The 21,573-nt window shown below is 47.5% G+C and overlaps 1 protein-coding gene across 2 annotated transcripts in view; it reads left to right on the top strand.

Annotated features, from left to right (window-relative positions):
* Positions 1–21,573, top strand: part of inpp5d (inositol polyphosphate-5-phosphatase D) — a 46,013-nt gene that overhangs the window by 45 nt on the left and 24,395 nt on the right. For both annotated transcript variants that reach the window (XM_041845213.2, XM_041845212.2), the window contains exons 1-5: positions 1–266; positions 1,333–1,396; positions 5,890–6,025; positions 10,566–10,731; positions 10,999–11,139. The exon at positions 1–266 is cut by the window's left edge and continues 45 nt beyond it. In XM_041845213.2, the coding sequence (XP_041701147.1) occupies positions 124–266; positions 1,333–1,396; positions 5,890–6,025; positions 10,566–10,731; positions 10,999–11,139 (650 nt within the window). In that variant the 5' untranslated portion in view covers positions 1–123. The remainder of the gene's footprint in view (positions 267–1,332; positions 1,397–5,889; positions 6,026–10,565; positions 10,732–10,998; positions 11,140–21,573) is intronic.

Genomic DNA, 21,573 nt, shown 5'->3' with positions numbered 1-21,573 from the left:
AACATGTCTGTGGCTGAGTGTTTTCAGTAGAGAACAGAACTCTGTCTGTAGCTAGCTGAGTGTTTTCAGTAGAGAACAGAACTCTGTCTGTAGCTAGCTGAGTGTTTTCAGTAGAGAACCAGGATGTCTACGTCGTACCAGCCATGGCACCATGGTAATATCACCCGTTCTAAGGCTGAGGATCTGCTCTCCAAAGCAGCCAGGGATGGGAGCTTCCTCCTCCGGGACAGTGAGTCCATACAGGGTGCCTATGCCCTCTGTGTTCTGTAAGTAAAACGTCCATTCTGACTACTTTTTGAATATATATATATATATATATATATATATATATCTGGGTAAAACTGACAGTTTAACAGTCCCAAATTCTGTTGGAAAGATCAAATTGAGGAAGGAGGATTATGTTGAGAACTCATCCCTAATACCTCTTCGTATGCAAGTAACATTTGAAAGTAGCTTAGACTACGCCAACTGACTACTCTCTTTTGCAGAGAGAGACAGATAAGGAAATAATTGACAGTTAAACGTGTACTGAGCTACAATGCTGTTGTACAGATCAAAATTGAGGAAGGAAGATCATGTTGAAGTCTTTGATCGAAGTAGCTCGGAGTAGGAAGAGCTGATTTAAAAACAAAGACTTTAAAATCAGACAAAACAATGATCAACGCTAAACACACTGTTGTTATTGGGGAGTGATTTCAATCTGAAGTGTCAAATACCTACATGTATTTCGGATACATATTCTCCTGCAGCGCGGTATAGAACCTAACTCTGCCTACTGACAGCGTTTGGCATGTAAAGCAGAACAATGTGATGTTGACTTTCTGTTTCCTTACACCGTGACATAAATCATGGCAACAAGTACATCTTGGTGGAATTGAAAATGTTTTGCTCAAGACTTTGATCAACCAGAGAAACTGGCTAGAATAATGTCGTTGTTGTTGTTGCATGCAGTTTTAGACGTGACTAAATCCATAGCAGGATTTCTATGTGATGTAGACCTATTTTGAAATTACACCTGCTTACCTGCAGCGGCCAACTCATCTGCACACACTGTCATGCTGCAAAGCTGGGTAGACTCCACTGTGCAACTGTCAGCTTTTATTAGAATAATCGCTAAACAAATACATGAATGGTCATGTGCTGTTTACCGTTGGACACAAAGTAATCTATCATTACTGCACCTGTCACACCCTGCTGTGAAATGTCAGTTACTTTAAACCAGAAACCCCAGACCCAACCTCCCCAGACCCAGACCGCTTCTCAAGACCCAGACCACCAGATCAAGACATCTCTGTAAACTGTATGATAATAACCCATCTCTCCTATTTCCAGGTACCAGAACTGTGTGTATACCTACAGGATCCTACCCAATGAGGAGAGGAAACTCTCTGTCCAGGTCAGTCAGACGGCTCAACAATATCTATTCTTACCAAATGCACCCTGTTTTGAGTGTGGATCTCCCCTACACAGCATTTAATCTTATTATTTTGATCTTCACAACACAAGTCCTGGGCGTTATACCACCAATTTTAGCTGGTAAAGTCCACTTCCAGGTGTTGGGTGTTAATGGGTATTTTAAGAGCCATTTCTCAATTTCTCATGCATCAGACAACTTCTGCTTTTGTTTTCAATGCCTTCAGAAATTAAGAAAGGCCATGTGTGGTGAGAGGAGTTTTGGCATGTAGCATTTTATTGTGGATATTGTGAAACATATTACGGTTATGCATTGCACCAAGTCTACTTGTATAGTTTGCATGGTGTTTGGACCTGCCAGGGGCTACAATGTGAGCTCTCTGTATAATTAGACACTTGCTATTAACTGTGACTTGCTTGCTGTGGCTGTGAATGTGTTACAATGCTCATGTCCTTTATTCAATAAAGGGGGGTGTACAGTCTATTCAATAAAGGGGGGTGTACAGTCTATTCAATAAAGGGGGGTGTACAGTCTATTCAATAAAGGGGGGTGTACAGTCTATTCAATAAAGGGGGGAGTACAGTCTATTCAATAAAGGGGGAGTACAGTCTATTCAATAAAGGAATTCTATTCAATAAAGGGGAGTACAGTCTATTCAATAAAGGGGGAGTACAGTCTATTCAATAAAGGGGGGTACAGTCTATTCAATAAAGGGGGGGGGGTACAGTCTATTCAATAAAGGGGGTGTACAGTCTATTCAACAAAGGGGGGTGTACAGTCTATTCAAAAAAGGGGGAGTACAGTCTATTCAATAAAGGGGGTGTACAGTCTATTCAATAAAGGGGGGAGTACAGTCTATTCAATAAAGGGGGAGTACAGTCTATTCAATAAAGGGGGAGTACAGTCTATTCAATAAAGGGGGAGTACAGTCTATTCAATAAAGGGGGAGTACAGTCTATTCAATAAAGGGGGGAGTACAGTCTATTCAATAAAGGGGGAGTACAGTCTATTCAATAAAGGGGGAGTACAGTCTATTCAATAAAGGGGGAGTACAGTCTATTCAATAAAGGGGGGTGTACAGTCTATTCAATAAAGGGGGGTGTACAGTCTATTCAATAAAGGGGGTGTACAGTCTATTCAATAGAGGGGGGAGTACAGTCTATTCAATAAAGGGGGTGTACAGTCTATTCAATAAAGGGGGAGTACAGTCTATTCAATAAAGGGGGTGTACAGTCTATTCAATAAAGGGGGTGTACAGTCTATTCAATAAAGGGGGAGTACAGTCTATTCAATAAAGGGGGAGTACAGTCTATTCAATAAAGGGGGTGTACAGTCTATTCAATAAAGGGGGGTGTACAGTCTATTCAATAAAGGGGGTGTACAGTCTATTCAATAAAGGGGGGAGTACAGTCTATTCAATAAAGGGGGGTGTACAGTCTATTCAATAAAGGGGGTGTACAGTCTATTCAATAAAGGGGGGAGTACAGTCTATTCAATAAAGGGGGAGTACAGTCTATTCAATAAAGGGGGGTGTACAGTCTATTCAATAAAGGGGGGTGTACAGTCTATTCAATAAAGGGGGTGTACAGTCTATTCAATAAAGGGGGTGTACAGTCTATTCAATAAAGGGGGTGTACAGTCTATTCAATAAAGGGGGTGTACAGTCTATTCAATAAAGGGGGAGTACAGTCTATTCAATAAAGGGGGGTGTACAGTCTATTCAATAAAGGGGGTGTACAGTCTATTCAATAAAGGGGGAGTACAGTCTATTCAATAAAGGGGGTGTACAGTCTATTCAATAAAGGGGGGAGTACAGTCTATTCAATAAAGGGGGTGTACAGTCTATTCAATAAAGGGGGGTGTACAGTCTATTCAATAAAGGGGGAGTACAGTCTATTCAATAAAGGGGGAGTACAGTCTATTCAATAAAGGGGGAGTACAGTCTATTCAATAAAGGGGGGTGTACAGTCTATTCAATAAAGGGGGGTGTACAGTCTATTCAATAAAGGGGGAGTACAGTCTATTCAATAAAGGGGGAATACAGTCTATTCAATAAAGGGGGAGTACAGTCTATTCAATAAAGGGGGTGTACAGTCTATTCAATAAAGGGGGAATACAGTCTATTCAATAAAGGGGGAATACAGTCTATTCAATAAAGGGGGAGTACAGTCTATTCAATAAAGGGGGGAGTACAGTCTATTCAATAAAGGGGGAGTACAGTCTATTCAATAAAGGGGGAATACAGTCTATTCAATAAAGGGGGAATACAGTCTATTCAATAAAGGGGGAGTACAGTCTATTCAATAAAGGGGGTGTACAGTCTATTCAATAAAGGGGGAATACAGTCTATTCAATAAAGGGGGAATACAGTCTATTCAATAAAGGGGGAGTACAGTCTATTCAATAAAGGGGGAGTACAGTCTATTCAATAAAGGGGGGAGTACAGTCTATTCAATAAAGGGGGTGTACAGTCTGTACAGTCTATTCAATAAAGGGGGTGTACAGTACAGCAGGTTTCACTTCAGCTGTAGGCCCGCCCTCTCTGCTCTCTCTGCCACCCAGAGGCTGAGGTTGAAATTTAAATACATTTGGTTATTATACATGCCCTTATGACTGTGGCAGTCAGAATATTCCAAACCTAGAGAAACATACTACAGTGCACAGTTGATGAATTAGATAGATTTTAATTGATCTATTGTAGCTGGAAAGCATGAAAGTCATCCCTGCTGATTAACAAGTTCTTGAGTTTTAGCTTTCCCTATACACAGAAATGAACGGTACTGCAGTTCCTACAGGCTACTCTGCTAATGCTGATCAAAAGTTGATTCCTCTTTCAGTTGCAGGAGGTGTTAAATGATCCCCTAGCGTGGGCGTATGAAAAGCCACAAGGTTAATCTCGTGGTGCTTAACAGAAAATAGCGGAAACTTCACACAGAAAAAAAACATCCACAGTGGCAGTGAAAGGGGCAAAAAAAACAGGTGACTTGGTAGTTGATACGCCCTTGGATGTAGTCCTGTAAGCTGTATGATTGTTGTAGAAGGAAAACCTGTAATTCATACAACATGACCTAAAGTCTCTGAAAACATGCCATAATAAAGCCCTCTCAGATCCTACTCTCGCATTGCTACACTGATCTATACCTGCACCAGAAAGATCTATACCAGCACCAGAAAGATCTATACCAGCACCAGAAAGATCTACACCAGCACCAGAAAGATCTATGCCAGCACCAGAAAGATCTATACCAGCACCAGAAAGATCTATACCAGCACCAGAAAGATCTATACCAGCACCAGAAAGATCTATGCCAGCACCAGAAAGATCTATGCCAGCACCAGAAAGATCTATGCCAGCACCAGAAAGATCTACACCTGCACCAGAAAGATCTATGCCAGCACCAGAAAGATCTATACCTGCACCAGAAAGATCAATACCAGCACCAGAAAGATCTATGCCAGCACCAGAAAGATCTATACCAGCACCAGAAAGATCTATGCCAGCACCAGAAAGATCTATGCCAGCACCAGAAAGATCTACACCTGCACCAGAAAGATCTATACCTGCACCAGAAAGATCTATGCCAGCACCAGAAAGATCTATACCAGCACCAGAAAGATCTATGCCAGCACCATGAAGATCTATACCAGCACCAGAAAGATCTATACCTGCACCAGAAAGATCTATGCCAGCACCAGAAAGATCTATACCAGCACCAGAAAGATCTATACCAACACCAGAAAGATCTATACCTGCACCAGAAAGATCTGTGCCAGCACCATGAAGATCTATACCAGCACCATAAATCAAGCACCAAGTAGAGGCTACTAGCCTGTGTCTTGCTGTGGTGCTCTGTAGTGTACTAGACTCAGAAGTGTACTAGCCTGTGATGAGATCTTAGAGAATACAGTGTATCAGGAGCATGGCTTGATGGTGCATACTTTAAAACCCACCTGAGTGCCTGGACTTTGGATTCTTCAAACCATTTTACATTTACATTTACATTTTAGTCATTTAGCAGACGCTCTTATCCAGAGCGACCATTTAACACTCTTTTGTTTGATTTGCTTTTTCCTGTTTTTCTAATCTGTTCTAACCTGTGACTGATGTTCTGCTCTCTAGAGTTCTAACCTGTGACTGATGTTCTGCTCTCTAGAGTTCTAACCTGTGACTGATGTTCTGCTCTCTAGAGTTCTAACCTGTGACTGATGTTCTGCTCTCTAGAGTTCTAACCTGTGACTGATGTTCTGCTCTCTAGAGTTCTAACCTGTGACTGATGTTCTGCTCTCTAGAGTTCTAACCTGTGACTGATGTTCTGCTCTCTAGAGTTCTAACCTGTGACTGATGTTCTGCTCTCTAGAGTTCTAACCTGTGACTGATGTTCTGCTCTCTAGAGTTCTAACCTGTGACTGATGTTGTTACTAGACTCAGTAGTTTGGGCTACTAACCAGTGTTTGTTGTTTCTCTGTGTCTCCAGGCCTCTGAGGGGGTCCCTATCCGGTTCTTCTGTGTGCTGGCTGACCTGGTGGAGACGTACTACAGTCCCAACATGGGTCTGGCTACACACCTGCAGTTCCCTGTTCAGAAGGAGGAGGAGCCAGAGGAGGAGCCAGGTCAGATAATAACCCACTGATTATCTCTCTGCGTTTCTAAGGGTACCCTATCAGACCTGGTCAAAAGTCTAGGGAGTATGGTGCCATTTGGGACCCAGCCATTCTCTCGTATTATGTTTTGCTACAGCTGAGCTAACCCAAGGTAGGTTGGTGGTACCAGATCTGAGCTAACCCAAGGTGGGTTGGTGGTACCAGATCTGACCTAACCCAAGGTAGGTTGGTGGTACCAGATCTGACCTAACCCAAGGTAGGTTGGTGGTACCAGATCTGACCTAACCCAAGGTAGGTTGGTGGTACCAGATCTGACCTAACCCAAGGTAGGTTGGTGGTACCAGATCTGAGCTAACCCAAGGTGGGTTGGTGGTACCAGATCTGACCTAACCCAAGGTAGGTTGGTGGTACCAGATCTGACCTAACCCAAGGTGGGTTGGTGGTACCAGATCTGAGCTAACCCAAGGTAGGTTGGTGGTACCAGATCTGAGCTAACCCAAGGTAGGTTGGTGGTACCAGATCTGAGCTAACCCAAGGTGGGTTGGTGGTACCAGATCTGAGCTAACCCAAGGTGGGTTGGTGGTACCAGATCTGACCTAACCCAAGGTAGGTTGGTGGTACCAGATCTGACCTAACCCAAGGTAGGTTGGTGGTACCAGATCTGACCTAACCCAAGGTAGGTTGGTGGTACCAGATCTGTTTATGTTGTATAGCCAATTTCTATGGTTGACCCAAGTAAGTTGGTGACCATAGGAAGTTGGCTATACAGCGCGAAGAGATCTGAGATCTGGAAATAACCCAGGGGATCTCTCTGGCCTATCCAAAAAGGTACAGTGTATTTTATCTGCCACAGGACCAGTGCTTGAAGTGCTCATATTTTTAATATCATTATTAGAGGTTTCAAGTTTCAAAGTATATACAGGCTCAGTGCCACTACCATAATTACAGTGTGCAGGGTTACTGGAGTAATTGAGGTACAGGGTTGGGTAGGTTACATTCTAAATGTGATCAGTTAGTTACTAGTTACCTGTCCACAATTGTAAATCAATCAGATACATTTGTATGACTTTCCCCTTAAGAGGCATTAGAAGAAGACTAAAAGGATCCATCAAACGCATTTGGTGTGTCATCATAGTGGTCTCTGATTGGTGGTCATCATTTGGTGTGTTACCATAGTGGTCTCTGATTGGTGGTCATCATTTGGTGTGTCATCATAGTGGTCTCTGATTGGTGGTCATCATTTGGTGTGTCATCATAGTGGTCTCTGATTGGTGGTCATCATTTGGTGTGTCATCATAGTGGTCTCTGATTGGTGGTCATCATTTGTTGTGTCATCATAGTGGTCTCTGATTGGTGGTCATCATTTGGTGTGTCATCATAGTGGTCTCTGATTGGTGGTCATCATTTGGTGTGTCATCATAGTGGTCTCTGATTGGTGGTCATCATTTGGTGTGTCATCATAGTGGTCTCTGATTGGTGGTCATCATTTGTTGTGTCATCATAGTGGTCTCTGATTGGTGGTCATCATTTGTTGTGTCATCATAGTGGTCTCTGATTGGTGGTCATCATTTGTTGTGTCATCATAGTGGTCTCTGATTGGTGGTCATCATTTGTTGTGTCATCATAGTGGTCTCTGATTGGTGGTCATCATTTGGTGTGTCATCATAGTAGTCTCTGATTGGTGGTCATCATTTGGTGTGTCATCATAGTGGTCTCTGATTGGTGGTCATCATTTGTTGTGTCATCATAGTGGTCTCTGATTGGTGGTCATCATTTGGTGTGTCATCATAGCGGTCTCTGATTGGTGGTCATCATTTGTTGTGTCATCATAGTGGTCTCTGATTGGTGGTCATCATTTGTTGTGTCATCATAGTGGTCTCTGATTGGTGGTCATCATTTGTTGTGTCATCATAGTGGTCTCTGATTGGTGGTCATCATTTGGGGTGTCATCATAGTGGTCTCTGATTGGTGGTCATCATTTGTTGTGTCATCGTAGTGGTCTCTGATTGGTGGTCATCATTTGTTGTGTCATCATAGTGGTCTCTGATTGGTGGTCATCATTTGTTGTGTCATCATAGTGGTCTCTGATTGGTGGTCATCATTTGTTGTGTCATCATAGTGGTCTCTGATTGGTGGTCATCATTTGTTGTGTCATCATAGTGGTCTCTGATTGGTGGTCATCATTTGTTGTGTCATCATAGTGGTCTCTGATTGGTGGTCATCATTTGTTGTGTCATCATAGTGGTCTCTGACTGCTGTTCAGACTCGCTCAGGTGGAACAAACTTAAACTTGCGCCTTTTTTCGATGCTGAATTGAATGTCATTGAGAAAACATCCTCTCTAAATGTAAAAGTAATCCAATAAGTAATCATCTAGTTTTTATCTGTAATCTGATGACAATACGTTTGCTGATAATGTAACTGATTACAGTTAGTTGTTTTGTAATCAGATTACATGTAATCAAATACTCATTAACCCGGTTAAAGTAGATATACTACAAGACCAACAGTATGTGGACACCTGCTCGTCGAACATCTCATTCCAAAATCCTGGGCATTAATATGGAGTTGGTCCCCCCCTTTGCTGCTATAACAGCCTCCACACTTCTGGGAAGGCTTTCCACTAGATGTTGGAACATTGCTGCGGGGGACTTGCTTCCATTCAGCCACAAGAGCGTTAGTGAGGTCGGGCACTGATGTTGGGCGATTAGGTCTGGCTCGCAGTCGGCGTTCCAATTCATCCCAAAGGTGTTCGATGGGGTTGAGGTCAGGGCTCTGTGCAGGCCGGTCAAGTTCTTCCACACAGATCTCGACAAACCATTTCTATATGGACCTCGCTATGTGCACGAATGCCATCTAGAATGTCATTGTATGCTGTAGTGTTAAGATTTCCCTTCACTGGAACTAAGGAGCCCGAACCATGAAAAACAGCCCAAGACCATTATTCCTCCTCCACCAAACTTTACAGTTGGCTCTATGCATTGGGTCAGGTAGCGTTCTCCTGGCATCCGCCAAACCCAGATTCGTCCGTCGGACTGCCAGATGGTGAAGCGTGATTCATCACTCCAGAGAACACGCTTCCACTGCTCCAGAGTCCAATGGCGGCGAGCTTTACACCACTCCAGCCGACGCTTGGCATTGGGTATTGGGATCTTAGGCTTGTGTGTGGCTGCTCTGCCATGGAAACACATTTCATGAAGCTCCCGACGAACAGTTCTTGTGCTGACGTTGCTTCCAGAGGCAGTTTGGAACTCGGTAGTGAGTGTTGCAACTGAGGACAGACGATTTTTACGCGCTACACGCTTCAGCACTTGGCAGCCCCATTCTGTGAGTTTGTGTGGCCTACCACTTCGCAGCTGAGCCGTTGTTACTCCACTTCCACTTCACAGTAACAGCACTTACAGTTGACCGGGGCAGCTCTAGCAGGGCAGAAATTTGACGAACTGACTTGTTGGAAAGGTGGCATCCTATGACGTTGCCACGTTGAAAGTCACTGAGCTCTTCAGTAAGGCCATTCTACTGCTAATGTTTGTCTATGGAGATTGCATGGCGGTGTGCTTGATGTTATACACCTGTCAGCAACGGGTGTGGCTGAAATATCTGAATCCACTAATTTGATTCCATATGTGTTATTTCATAGTTTTGATGTCTTCACTATTATTCTACAATGTAAAAATTTTAAAAATAAAAACCTTTGAATGAGTAGGTGTGTCCAAACTTTTGACTGGTTGTGTATACACATGTAAACAGGAGTACTGGAGTCATTGACATAGATATATACATGTAAACAGGAGTACTGGAGTCATTGAGGTAGATATATACATGTAAACAGGAGTACTGGAGTCATTGAGGTAGATATATACATGTAAACAGGAGTACTGGAGTCATTGAGGTAGATATATACATGTAAACAGGAGTACTGGAGTCATTGACGTAGATATATACATGTAAACAGGAGTACTGGAGTCATTGTGGTAGATATATACATGTAAACAGGAGTACTGGAGTCATTGAGGTAGATATATACATGTAAACAGGAGTACTGGAGTCATTGAGGTAGGTATATACATGTAAACAGGAGTACTGGAGTCATTGAGGTAGATATATACATGTAAACAGGAGTACTGGAGTCATTGAGGTAGATATATACATGTAAACAGGAGTACTGGAGTCATTGAGGTAGATATATACATGTAAACAGGGGTACTGGAGTCATTGAGGTAGATATATACATGTAAACAGGAGTACTGGAGTCATTGAGGTAGATATATACATGTAAACAGGAGTACTGGAGTCATTGAGGTAGATATATACATGTAAACAGGGGTACTGGAGTCATTGAGGTAGATATATACATGTAAACAGGAGTACTGGAGTCATTGAGGTAGATATATACATGTAAACAGGAATAAAAGTGACTGAAGATGCTGGTACTAGTATTAGTAATGTGAGGAAAAATGTTACTGGCCAAATTCAAGTACTACACAGGGTATGATTCTGATGATTTAATTATGTCTAACAGTTTAACTGTTGTGGTTGTTCATCTCCAGATCCAGTTAAATACCCTCCTCAACTACCACCCAGGAACTTCTCAGGAGGGCTGTCAGCCAATGACAGTAAAGAGACCCATGGTGGGGAGTCCCAGGGTTCAGAGCTGGCCTGTGCTTCCCTGATAGACACATACCGACAGAGGCTGCAACATGTGGACATGTCTAAGTATGCCTCGGTCTGGGCCCACAAAGCGTCTCAGAGTGCCGATCTAGGATCAGGTCCCACCTGTCCATGTAATCTTATTCATTATGATAAGGCAAAACTGATCCCAGATCAACACTCTTTTGAGACACCGAGACACTTCTCATTCTACTATGAGCTGCAAAATGCTGCTCAAGTGTCTCCGGTAGTATTGTGTTACCCAGCTGCCAATCTTTTAGTCAGGTACCAACAAACTAATCACACTGACTGATAATTCATTGTGTCTTCCAGCCTGCCGGAAGAGCACCAACAATCCATCCAGGAATACTTCCACACCTCACTGTGTCTCGATGCTGAGCAAGCCCAGAATGGGAATCTCAACCTCCCCCATCTGAAGAAGCTCACTATGGGAATCTGCAAACAACTAAACAGGTACCGGTAGACTTACAGACGATAGCTAGCTACAGGGGTGTCCCAAATTGTTGCCACCCTTGCTGTGGTGGCCGCTGATTGGCTGAATATACCCCCAGGTGGTTAGAGAAGCATGACAGAAATATGATGCCAAGTTTTTATTGCCACCCTTGATAAAGATTAGCAATGATGACTGTATAAAATAAATAATTCAAATACTGGGCTACATTGTATGCAAAAAGAAAAAAGGGGAAATTATAATATTTTATCCTAATATAATTGTACTAATACAATTGTACTAATATAATTGCTCAGAAAAATAGATTTTGTTTAACAAGTAAAAGAAAAATTCTCAAAATTATTGACAGCCCTAAATATTCTTATAAATAAAGTCATCAAAAGTGTAGTATTTGGTCACATATTTCTAGCACACGATGACTACTTTACCAATAACAGGGCAGGTTAGCATGTCTTGGGGGTATGAGCTAACCTCTCACCATTACCAATAACAGGGCAGGTTAGCATGTCTTGGGGGTATGAGCTAACCTCTCACCATTACCAATAACAGGGAGGTTAGCATGTCTTGGGGGTATGGTCTAACCTCTCACCATTACCAATAACAGGAAGGTTAGCATGTCTTGGGGGTATGAGCTAACCTCTCACCATTACCAATAACCGGGCAGGTTAGCATGTCTTGGGGGTATGAGCTAACCTCTCACCATTACCAATAACAGGGGAGGTTAGCATGTCTTGGGGGTATGAGCTAACCTCTCACCATTACCAATAACAGGGGAGGTTAGCATGTCTTGGGGGTATGAGCTAACCTCTCACCATTACCAATAACAGGGCAGGTTAGCATGTCTTGGGGGTATGAGCTAACCTCTCACCATTACCAATAACAGGGCAGGTTAGCATGTCTTGGGGGTATGAGCTAACCTCTCACCATTACCAATAACAGGGCAGGTTAGCATGTTTTGGGGGTATGGTCTTTGACCCTCTAACTTTTTCACTCATCAATATTCATGATTCATTCAGAATTATCCGTAATCATGGTAGCATCCACATTCATATTGTAATGACCCAGGAGGTAAAAGAAAAGAGAGACGGGCACCAGGTGTACAGGCAGAACACAGGTATTCCTAAATGGGCAGTTAGGCCACAACCCACGGCTAAACCCAAACATACACAAATAGAACATGTCAAATCAAGGGTCCCGAACAGACAGAGAGATGAGAGTAACCCCTATTTAATATTCCCAAAATCCCGCGGGATTACCCATCATACCCCCCAACCTTTCCATCTGTCCTGGCATATTTAACCCCTGCTAGTACCATGAGAACGATAAACATCATGAACACAGAACACAATACAGGGTCGATACATAGCCCCCTTCTAAAACCAGCCCCTAGGTTACAAAACAAAATCCTTAAAAACGACCGAGGTGCATCAGTTGTGCTGACCTCACTGGTGGACCCCCAGAACACTCATCTGCCCCAATGTCATTTCCAGCACCCCCCGAAGAGGCAGCCCCCGTCCCAGGCTCAGCTTGCATTAGGAGTCTCTCGCTAGACTGTCCCCGGGTCACATCAGAGTCCTCACTTCCATTCCCTACGTTTCCTCCCTCTGTAGGGCGCTAATCGGTCCCGGTGGACCACCACCCTCCCTGGCCCCGTGGGGAACCCCCACCCGGTACGTCACCTCCCCCACTCTCTCTATCACCAGGCACGGCCCCCACCCAGGCACTGTCCAGCTTTGGGCACCGCCTCGGGGGGGGCTGGGAAGCCACACGCGCTCTCCCGCTCCAAAGTGCCTCCCAGCGAGAAAGGGTTGGGATTCCCGCGTTCTCGAGCGGCTCAGGGTGAGCCGCCTCAACCGGGGAGGATGAAATATGGGCAGGCAAAACCCTGCCGATAGAGGAAACAGTTGGGGGGGGAACCACACCAACATAGTAGGTGGGAGAAGAGAACAGAACACATAAGGGGCAACTCGGTGTTTTGAGGTAGGATAGACTGTTGTGCTAATGTCTGTAAATTTTCCACCAGCCATCACTCTGGGGATGAAGCGGAGTAGTTCTCCGCGCCTAACGCTAAAACTCTGAGAACACCCGTGACTCAAAGTTTCTCCCGGGTGCTGTGAAGACTGGGCACCCCGAACGACTGATTATTCCCCCCGACCAATGCATCAGCTACTGTTTCTGCCTCCTGGTCTGGGAGAGCGTAAGCCTCTGGCCACCTTGGTGAAGTAGTATAGCAGTTAGAATCCACCTGTTAGGGATGGAAAGAACAGTACCCCCAGTCTCTCATGGGCTCCCTACTGGGAATTGTTGTAGGAGGGCGTGTGACTGACCTGGAGGTCTTTTCTTAGCAGCACACTCATCGCACTGCCTGCAAAAAGTCCTCCACATCCCTCCTGTGCCTGGCCCAATAGAAGCCTTTACGTACGCGCTTTGAACGTTTTGGAGACCCCAAAATGCCTGCGCCTACCCCCGTGAAGCTGCTGTAACACGCTCCCTTGCAGCCTTTGGGAACCACTACCTGCCACGTCATTTCTCCAGTAGCTGGTTTTTCCACCCCCTCTGGAGCACTCCTCAGCCACTCTAAGGACTGAGAATTTAGCCCAGAGTCTTTGGTGACTGGTGATAGAGGGGCTACTTCCCCCATGGCGGTCGTCTTCTCTCTTCCACCCACCCCAGCACAGGACGCAGCTCTGCGTCCTCCTCCTGGCGACGCTCCACTCCCGACGTCCACAGCCTCAAGCTCCCGGCACTCTGTCACCCTCAGCTGACTCACCGTGGCGGTGACTCCTCCTCCATGCACAGTTCCCTCTCTCGCTCCACCCGTTGGCGCAGTACCCACAGCCGTCCTCAGCACACGGGCGGCGGGACAAGGCGTCTGCATTGCTGTGGCGAAGGCCGGCCCTGTGCTCCACCTGGAAGTCGTAGGGTTGCAGCTCCTCCAACCAGCGGGCGATCTGACCCTCTGGCTCCTTGAAGGAGAGAAGCCACTGCAGGGCGGAGTGATCCGTCGCACCACAAACGGCAGGCCCCCAGGTAGTACTTGAAATGGCGTACTGCTGCCACGACAGCCAAAAGCTCCCTCCTTGTCACGCAGTAGCTGTCAGCCTTATCAAAAGTTCTGCTGTAATAAGCTACTACGTGCTCCCCGTCAGAACCACGCTGAGCCAGCACGGCCCCCAAGCCCTCATTGCTTGCATCGGTGTCCAGAATAAACGGACGGTTTGGGTCTGGTGAGGACAGGACAGGGGGCCTCCACCAGGGCACGTTTGAGGGCCTCAAACGCCCGCTGGTGCTCTTCGGTCCACTGAAAGACAGTGTCCTTCTTGAGAAGGTGGTTCAAAGGGAGCTGCTATCCCCGCAAACCCTTTCACAAACCTCACGAGTAGTAGGATGCCAGACCCAGGAAGCTCTTAACCCTTTTTTTCCCTTTGGAATTGGCCACCCCTCACAGCCTCCACTTTGTCTGGCAACGTGCTGATACCCTCACCACTCCAGCTGATGACCCAGGAACGCCAACTCTCTTTGCATGAAATGGCACTTTTCCGGGTGTAATTTTAGCCCCGCCCCGAGATCCTCTCCAGCACTCGCCTAAGTGGCCCCCAGTGCCCCCTCAAACGCGTGCCATGTACCAATATGTCGTCTAGGTACACGACACACTCGCCTCTCGGAACCCCCGCCAGCACTCTGTCCATGAGCCTCTCAAAGGTGGCAGGAGCATTACAAAGCCCGAAGCACAGCACCTTGAACTGCCAATGGCCCCTATCCGTGGAGAAGGCCCTGTTCACGTGCCCCAGGCGAGAGGGGCACCTGCCAGTAGCCGCTGCGCAGATCAAGGGAAGAGAACGACGAGGACCCTCTGACGTGTCTAGCGACTCACTCGATCCTCGGTATGGGGTAAGAGTCTTTAATGGTGACAGAATTTAGGCCCCTGTAGTCCGCACAAAACCTAAGTTTACCCTTTCTTAGGCACCATGACGACCAGCGCGGACCACGGGCTATCTGATGGCTCAATGAAATCAGCCCGCAACATGTCAGCAATAGCTGTGGCTGCTGCTTCCCTCTTGGCAAGGGGAATGCGACGGGGCGAATTTTTAATGGGTTGGTTGTCCCCAGTGTCGATGTCGGTGCTGAACCAGGTGCGTTTGCCCTACCTCATCTCCCCCCAAGCGAAGCTATCTTTAAAGTCAAACAGCAGCTGCTTTAATTGTCTCTGTTGTCCCTCGTCCAGACCTTGACAGTTTTTCAGCCACACAGCCTCAACGGCGCCGATAACCCCTTCCCCCCGTCGGGCTGATGGGGGTGAAGGAGCCAGTGTGTTTTGGGCTACTGGGATGCCTGTGCTTGCACCATTATGGGGAGTGAAGGTCGATGCTGCCGGAGACAGCTGCTGGGATGGAACAACGACCAAGGAGCAGCCGGGACGACCAGTGGAGTTTCGGCAAGCTTGGAGGAAGACGGAGGGACAGCCCGGCCCCCTGCTGGCCCTCCCGTAGGCGACATTCCCACTCGTGGGCCCCCCGACAGCCTCAAAGTGCCCGAAGCTAAGTCCAACTGAGCCCCACAGTTTTTCAAAAAGTCCATTCCCAGTATACAGGGGTCCTGTACCGCTGCTACCCACACCGGACACCCCACAGTTCTCCCCCCACAGTCACAGACACCCGACACTTCCCTAACATGGGGGCTAGCTCCCCGTGACAGTCCGTAGCTGGACAAAGGTCGGCTCCACCCGCACCCCAACAGGTAGTATGTCTGGTCTCACCAGGGTTACTGTAGAGCCCGTGTCGACCAGGGCCAAACATTCCACCCCCCTACCTTGACAATGACATTGCAGAAGTCCCCAATGGTGGTACGTCCCACCACAACTACCGGACTAGGAAACACGGTGGCCGCTACACCCTGGGGAAGCAGGTCCCCACCTCTTGCCTGCACTGCTGGGTACATCTTCTGCTTACTGTGGGTTCGGGGCGGGAGGAATGGGCCCGCGCTGCCCCCTGCGCGAGAACCCGCTGTCGCTTTCCCTGTTGACTGGAGAATCTGCCACACTCCCGCTGAATGTGGCCAGTCTGGCCACAACCCCAGCAGACAATGGAAGTTGAGCTGACACTGCGATGTTGTCTGGAGCCCTTCTCAATGACAAGCGGAAGCGGTCTTGACTAACCCTCCCAACTCGTCGACCCACTCTGGTTTGGTGACCCCCAGCACCCCGGCCGCCGCTGCTCTCACCTCTGGTTGACTGGCAACCTCCACTCTCACTCCCTCACCCCAGATCAGCTCCCTCTTCCTGGCTATCTCCACTGCAGCCCGCAGAGATGCTGGGTCCGACATCTGCACATGCTTACCCAGTTCGGTGGGGGAGAGCGCCTAATGAAACTGTCCCGTGCCAGCCTGCGCTTGCACCCCAATCGACATATTTGCATAAGCCCGCCTGGTCAGGCTCAGAATATCACTTGCCAACGCCTTTAATGATTCCCCCTGAAGTCTCTTTTGTTATTCAGTTCAATCCGCAGCATGTTGGGCTGTGCATCGCTGCCGAAACGGCCCCCCAATGCCTCCACTAGCGCACCGTAGTCGCCTCTCGTCCGGGGCTAGCGTTAGCAGGCATTCCGACGCCTCCTCTGACAGGCTCAGGGCAAGCTGTAACCCTTTCGTCTCGTCAGACCACCTCCCGGCTCTAGCCAACAACTCGAATTGAGTGAAAAAACTTTCCATTTACCTTGTCCATTGAACTTTGGGAGTTTAGCCGCACCGTGGCTAATGGCAATAGGGGCGCTGCCATCTCTGTTTACATAAGGAGGTCCAGCCATTTCGCACGCGGTGACGGTTCGATATCTCCGTCGCCGTGACGTCTGTTCTGGTCGAGCGGTTTGAAGGAAAACCCGCCCGTTCTGCCATCTTGCTGACTGACAATTTAACTCCCGCCATGTGGCTCTCCAGCTCTTCTACAGCCGTCATCGCCTGACCCTCCCGACCGGGTACACCCGAGCCCACAACGGCCACTTTGTCCGACTCTTCCTTAACTTTCCGCCTCGCCCGATCATCCTGACCGTAGATGCGAGTCACGCTAAAGCTAACCACGGCCTATACTGAAACAGCTAACTCGCCTAATCTCGATCTATCCCGCTGCTCGAAAGCACTTCGACACCAATGTAATGACCCAGCGGGCGTCATAAAGTAAAAGAGAGACGGGCACCAGGTGTACAGGCAGAACACAGGTTTATTCTAAATGGGCTATTGTTCAGGCCACAACCCACGCCGCTAAACCTCAAACATACACAAATAGGAACATGTCAAATCAAGGGTCCCGAACAGACGAGAGAGATGAGACCGTAACCCCTATTTAATCATTCCCAAAATCCCGCGGGATTACCCATCATACCCCCAACCTTTCCATCTGTCCTGGCATATTTAACCCCTGCTAGTACCCATGAGAACGATAACACATCCATGAACACAGAACACAATACAGGGTCGTTACAATATTTAGAAACATATTATATTCTTACTTACAATAAAAGTGACTCCAAAATGACACAATACATTATTTACCGTTAATTTCTATTGGGCACAATATAATCTGAAACACAAACAAAACTAACAGCAAATGCTTCCAACAAGTTTGTAGATTCACAAGCTTGATGTAGTCATTGAGTGCTAAGAATATGGGACCAAATAATAAACTTTTGACTACTTTATTTATACAGTGAGTATCTTTAGGTGTGTCAATAATTTTGACCCCTACTTTTTTTTTAAAATAAGTATTACTTGTTAAGTTATTATGCCCCATGTCATGTGTCAGTGTGTAGCGGTAGGACGGAGTCAGGCGCAGGACACAGAACTTAGTCAACGACGTACTTTACTTGTCACAAGTAAATAAACATATCTTCCACGCAGGGAAGAAAATACAGACTCACATGTCAATGACAACAAAACAACGAACAATCACGCACAACACCATGAGGCAATAGGACCTCAGAAACCTACCCACATCCTGGTTGACTCTCTCCACCTGCCCATTACTCTCGGGGTGAAACCCTGAGGTCAGGCTGATCGAGACCCCCAGACCTTCCATGAACGCCCTCCAGACCCTTGATGTGAACTGGGAACCCCGATCAGACACTATATCCTCAGGTACCCCGTAGTGCCGGAAGACGTGAGTAAACAGGGCCTCCGCAGTCTGTAGGGCCGTAGGGAGACCGGGCAAAGGAATGAGACGGCAGGACTAAGAAAACCGATCCACAACGACTAATATCGTGGTATTCCCTTGTGACGGGGGAAGGTCCGTAACGAAATCCACCGATAGGTGTGACCACGGCCGTTGTACAGACCAGGTTCCCAGATCTCACCCCGTGGGGTCAAAATGATCACAAGAATGGTGAGCAAAAATCCCAGAACCACACGGGGGGACCTAGTGAATGACCTGCAGAGAGCTGGGACCAAAGTAACAAAGCCTACCATCAGTAACACACTACGCCGCCAGGGACTCAAATCCTGCAGTGCCAGACGTGTCCCCCTGCTTAAGCCAGTACATGTCCAGGCCCGTCTGAAGTTTGCTAGAGTGCATTTGGATGATCCAGAAGAGGATTGGGAGAATGTCATATGGTCAGATGAAACCAAAATATAACTTTTTGGTAAAAACTCAACTCGTCGTGTTTGGAGGACAAAGAATGCTGAGTTGCATCCAAAGAACACCATACCTACTGTGAAGCATGGGGGTGGAAACATCATGCTTTGGGGCTGTTTTTCTGCAAAGGGACCAGGACGACTGATCCGTGTAAAGGAAAGAATGAATGGGGCCATGTATCGTGAGATTTTGAGTGAAAACCTCCTTCCATCAGCAAGGGCATTGAAGATGAAACGTGGCTGGGTCTTTCAGCATGACAATGATCCCAAACACACCGCCCGGGCAACGAAGGAGTGGCTTCGTAAGAAGCATTTCAAGGTCCTGGAGTGGCCTAGCCAGTCTCCAGATCTCAACCCCATAGAAAATCTTTGGAGGGGAGTTGAAAGTCCGTGTTGCCCAGCGACAGCCCCAAAACATCACTGCTCTAGAGGAGATCTGCATGGAGGAATGGGCCAAAATACCAGCAACAGTGTGTGAAAACCTTGTGAAGACTTACAGAAAACGTTTGACCTGTGTCATTGCCAACAAAGGGTATATAACAAAGTATTGAGAAACTTTTGTTATTGACCAAATACTTATTTTCCACCATAATTTGCAAATAAATTCATTAAAAATCCTACAATGTGATTTTCTGGATTATTTTTTCTCATTTTGTCTGTCATAGTTGACGTGTACCTATGATGGAAATTACAGGCCTCTCTCATCTTTTTAAGTGGGAGAACTTGCACAATTGGTGGCTGACTAAATAATTTTTTCCCCCCCACTGTACATGAGAATATCATCTATATACACACACCATTACACTCTGTCCGTGCAGGTCCCTGAAAATCTCATCGACAAAGGATTGGAAGACTGATGGAGCATTCATCAACCCGTACGGCATGACGAGGTACTCATAGTGCCCAGAGGTGGTACTAAATGCCGTCTTCCGCTCATCCCCTTCCCGGATACGCACCAGGATGTGCGCGCTCCTGAGATCCAATTTGGTGAAGAAGCGCACCCCGTGCAATGACTCCGTCATACTAGCAATGAGCGGTAGTGGATAACTGTACTTCACCGTTATCTGATTGAGACCTCGATAGTCAATGCACGGGCGTAAACCTCCATCCTTCTTCTTCACAAAAAAAGAACCTTGAGGACGCAGGGGAAGTGGAAGGCCGAATGTATCCCTGTCCCAGAGATTCGGAGACATATGTTTCCATAGCCGCCGTCTCTTCCATAGCCCCCTGTCGATGGGGTGGTAATTGAGTCGCCTTCCTTTTACTGAAGGCGAGAGCCAAATCGGCATATTCGGGAGGAAGGTGCATCGTGGAGACCTGGTTTGGACTCTCCACCGTAGTAGCCCCCAAGGAAACCCCTACACACCTCCCCGAGCACTGACGGGACCATCCTTTGAGAGCCCTCTGTTGCCACAAAATATTGGGGTTATGAGAGGCTAACCAGGGAATCCCCAACACTACTGGAAACGCAAGAGAATCGATCAGGAAGAGACGAATTCTCTCCTCATGACCCTCCTGCGTTTTCATCCAGAGTGGAGCTGTGACCTCCCTAATCAGGCCTGACCCTAAAGGGCGACTATCTAAGGCATGTATAGGGAAGGGCACATCAACAGGCACAATAGGGATCCCTAATCTATGTGCAAATAGACGGTCCATAAAATTCCCAGCTGCGCCTGAATCTACGAGCGCCTTATGCTGGGAAAACTCCGGAAATTCTATGTGAACACACATGTGCGCAACAGGGAGGTCTGGGTGAGTCGGGTGCCTACTCACCTGGGATGGTCCACCAGTGCTCTGCCTGCTGCCTCGACTCCCTGAGGACCCTTTCCAGCACCGACCAGCAGTGTGTCCTCTGCGGCCACAGTTGGTGCAGAAAACAGCCCCCCCTTCCGGTCACCCTTAGATCGGCACCTCCGAGCTCCATCGGTGTAAATCAAATCAAATCAAATTTTATTGGCCACATGCACTGAATACAACAGGTGCAGACATTACAGTGAAATGTAATAGGGTCGGAAGTGCTGGGGAATGGACTGGACGGACCCTGATCCGGACGTCCGCGGGTGGCCAACAGGTTATCCAGTCGTATCGATAAATCCACCAGCTGGTCCAGGTTAAGGGTGGTGTCCCTGCAGGCCAGCTCCCGACGAACGTCCTCCCGTAGGCTGCATCGGTAATGGTCGATCAGGGCCCTCTCATTCCATGCCGCGCTGGCTGCCAAGGTCCTGAAGTCCAGTGCGAAGTCCTGTGCGCTCCTCTTTCCCTGTCTGAGGTGGAACAACCGTTCCCCCGCCGCTCCCTCCTCCGGTGGATGATCAAATACCGCCCGGAAACGGCGGGTGAAATCTTCATAGCGCACCGATGCCGCGTCTATTCCTCCCCACTCAGCGCAGGCCCACTCGAGCGCTTTCCCCGACTGACAGGCGATGAGGGCGGACACGCTCTCGTATCCCGAGGGAGCCGGGTGGATGGTTGCCAGGTAGAGCTCCACCTGGAGCAGAAACCCCCTGGCACCCGGCAGCTGTTCCGTCATATGCCCTCGGGAGCGAGAGCCGAATCCCACTGGATCCAGGTGGTGAAGGGGTGGACAGGGGTGTGGAGTGAATAGTAGTGGAAGGAGGTGTAGAAATCCCCCCCCCCCCACCCCCCCACCCTTTCCCATCGCTCCATAGTCTGTACCACTCGATCCATGGCTGTGCCAAGAGTCTGTAGCATGGTCGAGTGCTGCTGGATGCGTTCCTCCACTGATCCTGGAGGAATGGATGTACCTGCTGACTCCATTATGGGTGCGTGATTCTGTCATGCATCAGTGTGTAGCGGTA

This window comes from Coregonus clupeaformis, chromosome 11 (assembly GCF_020615455.1).
Source record: "Coregonus clupeaformis isolate EN_2021a chromosome 11, ASM2061545v1, whole genome shotgun sequence".
NCBI lineage: Eukaryota > Metazoa > Chordata > Actinopteri > Salmoniformes > Salmonidae > Coregonus > Coregonus clupeaformis.
Note: the sequence above shows the minus strand (reverse complement) of the source record. Positions and strands in the feature narration are given on the sequence as shown.